Below are 12,620 nucleotides of genomic sequence, written 5' to 3'. Positions count from 1 at the left end.
AGTGTGCGACCAACCAGGCTCCAGAAGATAAACCACTCCTTATATGAAAATTGTATTCGTTTTTACAACAAACTCCCAAGCGAAATTAGAGAACATTCACTAAAGAAATTCAAAGTCCTAGTTTAAAGTAAATTAATTAATAAAGACTTTTATAAATGTGAAGAATACTTAAATGATCCTAATCCCTCAGATTGATTTGCTCAAGTTCAAACAATTTGTATTAAAAACTTGGCGATTGAAGAGTGGCGGTAAGTTTCTTGCCAGTTCTTCTTACCCGCTCTATGCCCTTGACTTGCGAACTGGTTGTAAATTAATTGTAAATTTAATTTAAGTAAATTTACAATTAATTAAATTTGTTTTTCTTGACGTTCATAAGTGTACATGTTTACCTATATGAATAAAGATATTTTGATTTGATTTGATTTATATTTACACTGATATTCAAAATGCGGAAATTCAAATTTTATAGAGGTAGATAGACGCCATACTAATTTAACAAAGTATTTTTTAACATACTTTGTTAGACGTAACAAGATTGTTTACGTATGTTTACAAAATTATAATAAATTTTCTATGCATACGAATATATGAAATATTATCACAATTCTGACATGACTAAGTACGAGGGGCTAAGTAAAAATGCATTACCAGAAGTGTATGTAGAATGCCGAAAACTAAATTTGTGTGAAAATTTGACACGCACTGTCATTTTCGACTTGTCCCGAATCCTAGAAAACGATATTGCCGCTCGCAAAACACAATCGGTATTGTAGCATAATTAAAATTTCAAAAGTGTTGCCTCCACAAATTTTCCCACCTTCAAAGAAACTGTTCCGGACTTGTCTTGAGGTGCTTGACAGACCTCCTCTACAAAAGCTCTAGTTAATATAAATATTTACTCACGATGACTTACCAAAGAAAGTAATCTATACTAATATTATAAAGAGGAAAGGTTTGATTTTTTGTTTGTTTGTATGAATTGAATAGGCTCCGAAACTACTTGGCAGATTTGAAAAATTATTTCACTGTTGGAAAGCTACATCATTCCTGAGTGACATAGGCTATATTTTATTTTCAAAAAAAATAAGCATCCTTACTAAAATTACGATAACATTAACATTTGTTTATTATTTGATACAATTCTAACAGATGGCGCTGAGTTAAAGGTAGTTTAGTTTAGGTCCGTGTCGTGGTACCAACGTTTCACATAAGTTCTCCTACGGTTTCCCTTGATTAATTTACTACTATGTAATATAACAAAAACCTTAGCCACAGCAACGCTTGGCCGAGTCTGCTAGTTTAATATATTTCGTAATTACTTAACGGTGGTGAAGTACCTTTTTATTTCAAGTAGGGTTTTGCAAAACTTTTCATAAGGCAGAAAAATAAAATATGAACCTCAACACAGTTTTCAAGGATTTCTTTAGGATTAATATACCAAAATCACCAAAGTATAAATCATTTAATTATCAACAATGAGGCACTTTCTTACAGCATTGTTATAATATATTATATTAATTCTTTTTAACAATATTTAAAATAAAATAATTTTCTCTTTTAACCAATAACTGGAATGTAGATTAAAGCAAAATTATTTGATTATCCAATAAGTATTTGATTAGATCTATAAAATATAATTAATACAAAGTTGGTACAATCTCATATTTATCTTATTTTAAAATTAATAATTATTTAAATAAAAACATTACTTAAATTATACACGCCAGGAATATATTGTTCTACTAATAATTTAATCATTGTTTATAAAAGCACTGGTTAAGAATATAGTTAGTTATATGTTCTAAGAGCGCGGCCACATGATGGGGTAAGCGTTCCTGCACACGATGCCGTCGACGCCGTATGGTTACTCTGTAAATGCGAGTCGCGCGGAAACCGCCTCCACGCCCGTTTCCTCTGTTTGATTCACTCCATTACTGTAGTACGCGGCCGGTAATGGAGTGAATGAAACAGAGGAAACGCGCGCGGAGCCGCACCGCAATTATTTCGACCTATAGGGTGCCACGGGCGTTGCGGAGTATCAATATGTTTTACCCTTCCCCGCCTCGTCTTGCAGGTCACTAGTCCGGCTCGCTTGCGGTGCGTTAACGCGTCGTGTGGCCGCGCTCTAATCAAAGACCGATCAAATAACTAATAAAACCTCAAACAGCACAAATAACAAAAAGGACTGATGAGTTTTAATGTTATTTCTTCATAACAAAAAATAAAAGTGATAAACTTAACATAAATTCTCATTTTGACAATGGACAGCAGGATAGAGATTCTTTACTCTATGATTCTAAAATTCTTAATTTAATAGATAAAATTTCCTTAGCTGTCATCTTGGTTCAACATTGATAGAGGATCTTCAAAAACTGGTTCGGAAGGTGTGTTTGAGAGTTTCTTTCCTGTGAAAAAAGCAAGCAGTTTTTATTCTCACATGATAGAAACAAATTAAAACAAAAAAGACAACTGTGGAAAGATAGGATATTTTACGAGGAAATTGGCTCCTTTTGTGTATAATATTAGATGTTTTAAATTTAAATTAGCGATTAATTTCTTACCTTGCTTTGAGGTACTAAATAGTTCACCGTCACTTTCATCACTAAATAATAGATTTTGCTTCGCTTCCTTTGCTGTGGTTTCTTTCTTACTTCCAAATAAATCATCATCATCATCAGTGTCAGAATCGAAAAGTTTCGTCTTTATTGTAACATTAGACCTTTTACCACCAAAAAGTTCAGTTTCACTATCACTTAGATCAAAGATTGATTTTTTATCTATACCATTTTGATTCTTATCTTTCCCTGTAGTCGATGGGGTTTCAACATTTTTAAAATTGGTCTGTAATTTTAAGCTTTGACTATTTGAATCAGTCTCCACATTTTTATTGTCATCTGAAAATATGTCTTCATCGTTTAAGATGTAAACTACCTTGGTCGTACTTTTACTGCTTTCTGTATTTGCATCAGAGTTATATTTGTTTATACTTTCAACTTCAGTAACATTTTTATTAGAATCATCAGTTTTATTATACTTGTTTGGTTCGTCAATAGAGCTTGAATTGTCTGTAGAGTCAATACTGTCCCCAAAATCTATACCAGATTTTCTTGCAGCTTCCTTCCTAGCACGCCTAGTGGAAGGCCTTCTCTTCACTGGAATTCTCGCTCGTTCTTTAGATAATTTGTTATCTAAAATAGCTGACTCTTTTTCAAGAGATTGTTTTTCGAATTCATCATTTTCGGCTTTGGATGAAGCAGTACCATCAAGTTCTTCAACTAGCTTTGGTTTTTTATGTGCAGCCCCCGGTAATAATGTATTTACATTGATATTAAAGTGAACAGGCTTTAATTTCCTAATACTCTTTTCTTTAATTTCACCTTCAATTGGTTTTTTTACATCTGTTTGTAATGTAATAATTTTATCAGCGATAACGGCATTTGTAGATCTTATGGAACTTTCTAAGCTCTGTGGAATTTCATCGGCATTTGTACCAAAATCATTCTGAACTATTTTTTTTAAATTGCGGTCGACTTTTGTTGATTCTATTTTGTTGAAGTTTTGAGCTGATTTCATATTTGTTTCTGTATTTAAATCAGTCCCTGTGTCTTTTATTATTTCTTCAACATTGTGAGGGCTCGAAGAATATGCAGTAAAATCTACTTCTATAGAAGGGGGTTCATCATGAAATAAACTGAATCTTTCTTGAGTATAATCAGGACTTGGTAGTAGTTCATCACTAACGTCACTACTTTTTTTGAAAAACATAGTTTCATCATCCGAATCATCGTCGAATAGAGCGTTGACGTTTTTACTTTTTTTCGGTTCTTTTGGTTTTTCAAATTCTGGTGGTACGTCATGAAATATTTCAGAAAATGTACTTGTTTTTTTATCATTTTCTCTATCTAAAGGCTCAGTTAAAGTGTTTTCATTTTCTTCAATATCATAGACTATTTTAGACTCCTTTATGATCTCTTCATGAAATCCTAATTCATTATATTCGTTTCTTTGAATATCACTATCACTTTGAGATGAAACAAGCGACGATTGAAGAGTCTCCTTACACACACCTTCAGATTCTGATTTTGAAAGCTCATTCGTTTCGTTAGTATTTATAATGCATTCCATTAAATTTTCTGACTCATTGAGATACAGCTCTTGTTGTTTTTTATCATCAGGTGTATTTTCAATGTTCTTGGATGTTTTTGAGTTACTTGTTAATAATTCGTCCATTTCATCATCATTAAATACTAATGGACTTCGAAAGTCTGTATTGACCGCATCAGGAAGATTCGCATTACTAATTTGTAAGTTTTTTTTGTCCTCACTTGTAGACGAAGTTGAACTACTGTCCTTAGGTTCGATATTTCCTACTTTATGGCTACAATCTTGAGTTAATGTCTTATGTTGGCTCATTTCGTTGATTGAATTAGACAGGGACTTATCTTCAAGTGTAGAGCATTTTGTATCTTCAATAGTAGGATTTTTGCTTTTACCACCAAACAATTCATCGTCGCTTTCATCATTAAATAAAGTTACACTCGTTGATTCTGTGGCTTTTACAACTTCTTCAGGAACATTTGTATATAAAGTCGCATTAGGTATTAAAGCTTGGCTATCTACTTTTTCTAAACTATCATTAATATTTGTTCTATTTTCTACTGTTTCATTTATGTTTAGATTGTTTTTGGTCTGTGGCATTTGCTTATTTGATATTGGTAAAACATTACCAAATAATTCATCCTCACTATCATCATCAAAAATGTTCGTTTTCAAACCTGAAACTTTAACTCTATTTGATACAGTATTATTTTTAAATAGATCATCATCACTTTCAGAATCTAAAATACTTTCAAATTTATCTTTTGATGACTTTTTTGTTTCTTCTTTATTATTTTTAGTATCATTATCACTGTCTAACATACTTTCGCCTGGAATATCGCTTGAATTAAACGAAGTGCGTTTATTCCTAACATTATTTTGTATTTTAGAACTAAATTCCTTGTTTGTGTCTTTTTTACTAACAACTTCTTTGGTTAGATCTTTTTTGTTGAATAAATCATTGTTTCCATTTTTATTACTTTTAGGTGTATTGATTTCTTTTTCTACAATTATATTTGGAGTTTTATCCAAGCCATTTTTATTCAGTTCTTTATCGACCGTGATAATATTATTTTTTAGATTTTTAGTGTCGGTTTCTTTAAATAAATCATCATCCGAATCGGAAAATACTATACTTCTCTTAGCCTGTGATACACGCGGCTTCGATATAATCTTTTCATTGAAGATATCATCGTCACTGTCAAATAGTTTCTCTTTTCTCGTATCTGGGGTTTTCGTGACTTTACTTGTAAATATATCATCTATATCGTCAAACAAATCATCGGTAAATAGATCCACTTTTTTCTCAGGTATTTTTTCCTTTGTTTCCTGTTTAATAGTTTTATTGTAAGTATTTTTGGATTTAGGCTTAGTAAATAGATTTTCTAAAAGATCTTTGTTATTATTTTGACTGCTAACTTTTTCTTGGTTATCTTTAGTTACTACAGTACTACTGGTTGTCAAATTGTCAGATGGTTTAAGTTTCGCAATATTTGATGTTTTTGGACTTTCAGAATTATCACTTTCTTCATCAGATGACTTTGGTTGTTGGCGTTTTAATATAGCTGCTCCTATGCTGATTGATTGCTTATTTGAACCAAATAGAGAAATACCACCAACTGGTTTCTGAAAGTAAAATTTACCGTTTTAATACATTTTTCATCTTGTAAAATAATTTAATTCAGTCTAAGACAGTTAAGCCAACGGATGCTCCTAACATTTATTGGCGGACGTCTAACATGCTAGAAAGATATAAGTTATGTGTGTTTTAAAAAAATATAATTAAAACAATATTAATACCTTGACACTACTTTCTTCTGCAACTTTTTCTTTAATTTTAGGTTTCTCTGCAAACAATTCAGATTCTGAGTCGTCATCGAATAGTACTTGTGTATTTTTAGTGCTTGATTGCTGAAATAAAAGATAAATCTCTTAATACAAAGTAAATAACACTTTTGATGTTCGGTTTTAGCGTAAGATTCAAAAAATTCCGGCAAATTCAGACAAAAGCCGCGAACTGTGGCTCTAGTATATCAATCAACGCCATGCTTTAGACTCAAAAGAGAGACTTCACGCCATGGCTATCATAAAATATTATTTAGATTATTGCGTTAATTATTCTGGAGGCTTAGCCAAGATGCCTTAAGACTAGTGTATGTAGAAAGTGGAAAACTAAATTTGTTTGAATATGACAGTTCGTATCGACAAATTTTTATAAAAAAGTTTTCTACTTTCTACATACATTACTGTTAAGGCATCTTGGCTAACCCCCTGCTCACGTGTTTTTGAGACTATATTGTTCCTGCCTACCAGACTCGTAATCATGCTTTGTTTCACATTCCTCACCTAAACACCAACTTTGCAAAAAACTTGTATCGCACAGCCCGGACATACAGCAACCACTATTTAAGCCTTGACTTGTTTAAGCTATCACGCAATATGCTTAAAAGGAGTATTAATATTATTTAAAGTATCCCACATACACACCATCACTTTCATACCATCGCTCATCACAATATTACAATTGAATTTGAAATTACAATTTGAATTTACGTATATAATTTTGCTTTTTCTTTTCGAAAATATTTAAACCTTTTTGTATATATTATTTATTCCAAATTTGGTTATATCTTTAGTTTGATTGTTTTTTGTTGTATATTATTTATGTTAGCTGTTAGCGAAATAAATTAAAAATAATATTGTTTAGTTTTGAATAGCTTTACTCAATCCTACACGGGTCGAACGAGAAGAAATACAATTTTTGGGTGGTATTTTTTCCCTTGCAATAAAGTATTACATACATACCTTCGATTCTACGTTGCCAAACAATTCATCAACAACGTTTGCAACCGGCTGAGTCCTATCATTATGTGTGTAGCGATTTCGGTGTAACTCTGCGAATATATCTTCTTCACTATCAGACTCCACTTGATCTAATGGAGGCGGTTCATTAGAGAAAATTGTTGCTGAAATTTAAAAAATATCATTACCTGATGCGGGTTGATCATACTTGTAAAATTACTAATGAAATCAGTTTTATTAACGTAACGTAACTAACGCAAAGAAATAGAGGCGTTATTTAAACACAATTCATTGGAAAATGACGGTAAATAGTGTAACAGTTTTGAATTTAATTTTATTTGAAGACAAATTATTAGGTTATAAATGAACCGATACATACCTACCTACAGAGAAAGATTTAATCTATATAATAAAAATAAATCGCAATATATGTTTCTAAGTGCGAATTTCGAAGACGACTTAAATAATTTGATGAAGATTTTTTAAGTATAGACATTTTTAAGAAAAGGTTACAGTCTCTATGAAATAGTATACCAAAATGTTATTTTTATGTATTTAGCTACAAAAAAGATGGGTTAATTATAAAAACTCATAAGGCAAAACGAAGTTTGCGTTAGAAAATATTTTCTAATAAAATACTACTACAATATAATAAGAAAATACCTGTAGTCGGTTGCTCAGGCCGGTACACTTTCTTCGTAGTTGGTTCCGGCATTGCTTCCATAGGGGGAGGTGGTGGTATCTAAACATTTATACATATTAAACTTAAAAAACGTAAGTTTTTGAAGAATTTTGGTGAACCCATTGGTGAAGAATCACCCACGTAGTCCTGGGATGCTTAGCTGCCGCTTCCCAATGAGTAGAAATCCTCGAAGCGATTAGTCTGTTGCGTGAAGACTGCCCAAGAAACTTCTAGGCTTTAGAAGGAGTTAGGCTCAATTAGCCAGGACAACAGACCGAATGTGCATCTAAGTGCGGAACTAATACAGAGAACTATCGTTGATGGCATTTACTAACCAGTCTTAGGTACTTGTTTTAAAGCAGAAAGCGTATATTGTATTCTTTCCATATTTAAATGCATGTGTGTGATGATAACGGTTCAAAAAATAAAAATAAAAAGGAAACGAATTGGTTAAATAATGATATTTTAAGTAATTAAGTTTGTTATGGAAGAGCTGGGAACCCTAACACAGGTATATTTACTTAAAAGGGTTCCCAAATCTTACACTGAAAAGAAAGATGTACCTACTTAAAATGAATAAAGACTTTATTTATTTATTTATTATCTTCATCACCACCAACACAGCCTATTCAAATGCGGTGATGCCCTTATCGAGTTACCGTAATCCTAATACTGTTTACGAAAGTTACATTTCTTTTAATGTTTATATTATTACTTCTTCTTCTTATGAAATGTTTAGGTATAGATAAATGTTATTCTTTTTTTTTATCTTACCATGTCACCGCCTAATCTTCTGGCTAACTCGGCTGCTATATCCGCTGGCTTGGCTGGTTTAGTCAAACTTGTACTGGCGCTAGCCTCTGCACTGGGCGAAGTTGATATCTATAGGAGAATTTATGGAAAAACATATAATTAAGTGCAAATATTTGTCTCATTTTACACAAAAAATTATTAACCAATAATCATATACAACAGTGGTTTCATAATACACATATCGTGATTTTATTGTATTATTCTGTAACATAAAAAAATTAAAAAAAAAAGGTTAAAGCAAACATAGGTTATCGGTACTACGCAGTTAATTTAGTCTTAAATGCTTATATGTAACGTATCGTTCAAGTATTAAGTAAGCATATTTACTGCAATTTATATACCCCCCCCCCCTACCCCCCCTCGATCCTCTTGTCAGAAAATGTAAGCAAAGCTCTCAAAAATAATAGTACATAAACAAATTAATTTTGTAAACACAATGTGTGGGAAATATGTGCATTAAAGTAAATAATTACTGTTGACGTAATCACCAAATCAGAAAATCAAAGACCTAATTACTTTAGTGCTTACATAGAACTTGAACGGCCCCTAAACTCTTAAACTCGGTGTTATTTAAAAATGTTTATTGAAAAATCAACAATTTTTTTTAATTTATATACTTACCCATGTATCTTTTTCAATATGTTTCTCTGTCTGGTTATCTGTAACTTCTGGTTCTGAATCGGAGTATTCCTCTTCTGGCTCGTGTTTTGAAGCCGCACTATCTGTGTCACTGTCTTCAACCACTAAACCTGATAGAAATAAAATTTACAGTATTCTTCTGTTATTTGGCCTGCATTGACTTTAGAATTTAATAGTGTATGGGGTAACTGCGTTTTTTATATAGGGCTTCCATTATGAAATATAATACTTATTGAATCGTTGGTAATCCTAGTTACGTATATATTAAATTTATGTTTTGTCGTACTGGCCATTTTGGCCTAAAATATCTATTCTGGTTTGGATTTCGAATTTATTTTATTACAGCTTTTTGACTGTGCCTTTATTTATTTCAATCCAGGATTCATTACATTTTCCCGTTTTATTTTTTTTTCTTTGAGTCAAATACTAATTAATTAATTTTTTTCTAATTTACTTTTAGTTCCTCCCAAACAAAACGCCAATATCATATGTAAGAACCTAATATTATTTTAATAAATGTCTACGCTTTAGTAGACGGAGAAATTGTGACCAATTTGTGTTCCACTGTCACAAAAATGTTTGTATTATTTTTTAATAAATAAAATGTCTTACAATCAAAACTGAGATATTAAACGATAAATACGGCCTCCGTCTGCCCGGAGTATAATAAAAACATTAGACGTGTAGGATATATTTAAATAAATAAAATATATACATAACACAGACTTTTCCTGTGCTTATCATCAGTCAGTCTGCGCTGAGACTGTCATATTGATATGACAGATAACATTGGTATAACGATTATGAAATGTTGCCATTAATCGGGAAATTGATATACTGCTGGATTTTCAAAAATGTAATTAATTACAAAATTTATTTATAATGCAATAAATTAATTAATATCACTGTATAGCATTATATTACAATAGACATTGAGTATATTAAAGCAATAAGCAATGTTGATTAATTAATTTTAATTACAAGAGAAAATACATACCAGCATGCCATTTAGTTCTCCAAAGCTCAGATCCAATTATGTATGGTAGGGGTCGATTTGCGTACACATTCTTCGGTTTTAAAACAAGTCTGAAATTGTGATTCATAAAGAAATTTTTAAAACTAACACCCCGTTTCGCACGGTTAGCCAACCAAATAACTCGCTTAAAAACTCGCAATTTTATTATACAGTTTTCTCTAATATAATTAATATTAAGTCCCGTAACCATAGAACTGATCTTTTTCTTGTTACTTTTCTTTAAATGCATTCCAATATTTTATTATACGAAACGACTGTCAAATATAAATTGATAGAAATTTAAATATTTGCTCATAAGGCACCTTAAAACAAAGAATTCTTAGTAATAATGAAATAATGACTCCAGACATTGAATCAACTTCTTACGTGTGCCCGAAAAGTAAAAAATATGTTGAAATACAATTATAAGAATATTTAAAATAATATTATAACGCGTTAGTTTGTTGGTTCGTATATCCTTACGCTGTTATCTCAGGAAGTACAGGATTGAATCAAATCCGGTTATGTTAGATAGTCCAACTATCGAGGAAGATTAGGTTGGGCTATAACGTCAGGCTTCAACAGTTATATAAACGCAAGTGGCTAGTATATAATGAATATTACAAAGTACAAAAGATCCTTACCTTTCTTCGTCTTCATCATCAGAAGAATCAGAGTCTAAAATTTGTACTAATTCGTGCATTGATTCAAAAGTCTGTAAAGACTTCTTTAATTTCTCTAATTCTTCATTTGGATCTATTATTTTAGGAGGTTCCTGTAACAAGAAAACCAAATATACAAGTGAAAATAAAAAAAAGGATTTTTGATCGTCTTCCTAACACTACTTACGCAAGTTTAGTTTCTAAAGAAAACCCGATAGCAATTGCGATCCCGACTACAATGTTGAGTTTTTGTAGCGAAATATCAAGGTTGCGACATCAGCGCTTCGGATTGAGAGAACTAGATTGTAATATTATAGAATATAATGGGATCGGCAATTTAAAGTTTCATATTACTAAAGTTATCCAAATTAATGTGTTATATAAGTCTAGGATTTCTAAGATATGTTTATCAAACAGAGGTAATATGGGCAATGGGCCCCATTGTTACAATGGTCAACGTCTCACGAATGTGTCACCATGCTTTTAGGAAATGATACACATTGTCATGAAGTAGGGTTAAAGGAACAATTTTTAGAATCACGGTCCAAGATGCTTCCACATTTAGATTGCGTAGTTGTATCATAGATAAATTTTTATGATATGATATTACCAATGGCAATAACTCACCTTTGGTGGTTCCACTGGTGGTGCAATATCAACATCATCATCATAAACTCGTCTTTCAATAAATTGTGTATTACTTAGAGCCATAAATCTGTAATATAAATTTGAGAAATATGTAACGTAAAAATATATTACAGAAAATGTGTCTGTATAATGTAACTTACTTATTATTTACATTTTGCAGGTCAATGCTTGCTGTATCAAGATTATTTATCAATTCATCCAACTTCGTATTTGTTTCTGTGCATTTTGTAATTATTTTCTGGAAAAAATAAATATTTTATTGTTCTTTCTAATAATTAATCAATTATTTAAACCTAATATAATTGATATATAAATAAATTCTTACATGATGTATATTTTGTAACAAATCTAACAATCTCTTGTCCCCACCAAGGCTCCATTTTGAAGACAGTGACCTCAATGTGTCTATGTCCACTTTCTCCATTGTTTTCTATTATGTTTTATATATTAATGACACTCTTAATTAGATGAAAGGAATTGGCTTAGATTAAAACAAGTAAAGATTTTATAAGAAAATATATGATACTACCATTTTCAACTTATAAAGAATGTAAAGAATTGCAATTTATATGAATTTGATGAAAATAAGACATAGAAACTAGACCAATTTTTAGAATGTTTAGGAGTACATTATTTCTCAAGATTTGTTTGTCTTAAAAATTTATAAGCTTTAAATTTTAATAAAAGGAAATTTTATTAACCATATAAATATTATGATCTAGAAAATATTGTCATATTTTCTTTTCATAAAACCTTCTATGGAATAGAACTACATATCTATTAGAGAAAATATGCAAACAAAAAATAAGGTAGTTATCGTAAAAAAATCCGTAAACATTGTATAATACAACAACTGACAAGAATTTCCTGTATTTAAAACATTCATTAAATACGACACTTGCATGCAAAAAAATGAGAAATCAATTTTTTATAAATTACGAGACAAACCGGAATGTCAGCAGATCAGATGATTAAAGGTAAAATACCTAATCATGTAATTCTATCTTTGCAAAGTAGATTCATTAAAAAATAGGCTAGAGTGATGGACTTAGATTAGATCGAAGATCGAACATAGCTTACATTTTTAAATGTTCGTTACATATCTAGTTCCCTAAATATACTGCAAATACCAAATTTTTATAAAAATACTGATAATTTGACTACACACATAAACAAGACGTCCTTAACTATTTTTAATTTGTTTGATAACTTTGACAATTTATGAGTTCTGAAGTAAGACATCTGACTAGGGATGGCGATC

General features: G+C 31.0%; 1 protein-coding gene across 2 annotated transcripts; it reads right to left on the bottom strand.

Moving 5' to 3' along the window:
* Positions 1-1,443: 1,443 nt before the first annotated feature.
* On the bottom strand, positions 1,444-12,569 carry LOC111000455 (WASH complex subunit 2). Of its 2 annotated transcripts, XM_022269894.2 has the most exons (13): positions 12,440-12,569; positions 11,685-11,789; positions 11,500-11,597; positions 11,339-11,426; positions 10,694-10,824; positions 10,032-10,120; positions 9,017-9,144; positions 8,357-8,464; positions 7,564-7,642; positions 6,904-7,064; positions 5,899-6,009; positions 2,562-5,724; positions 1,444-2,405 (listed from the first exon to the last, which is right to left on the bottom strand). In XM_022269894.2, exons 2-13 carry the CDS (start codon positions 11,781-11,783, stop codon positions 2,329-2,331), a joined length of 4,332 nt encoding a protein of 1,443 aa, XP_022125586.2. In that variant the 5' UTR covers positions 11,784-11,789; positions 12,440-12,569; the 3' UTR covers positions 1,444-2,328. The 2 variants fall into 2 exon arrangements, with proteins under 2 accessions (XP_022125586.2, XP_022125588.2); XM_022269896.2 differs by lacking the exons at positions 11,685-11,789; positions 12,440-12,569 and having other exon boundaries at positions 11,511-11,597.
* Between the last annotated feature and the right edge of the window lie 51 nt (positions 12,570-12,620).

The sequence above is a fragment of the Pieris rapae genome, chromosome 15, assembly GCF_905147795.1.
Source record: "Pieris rapae chromosome 15, ilPieRapa1.1, whole genome shotgun sequence".
Taxonomy (NCBI): Eukaryota; Metazoa; Arthropoda; class Insecta; order Lepidoptera; family Pieridae; genus Pieris; species Pieris rapae.
The sequence above is the reverse complement of the archived record's forward strand: the minus strand, read 5'-3'. Positions and strand labels throughout refer to the sequence as shown.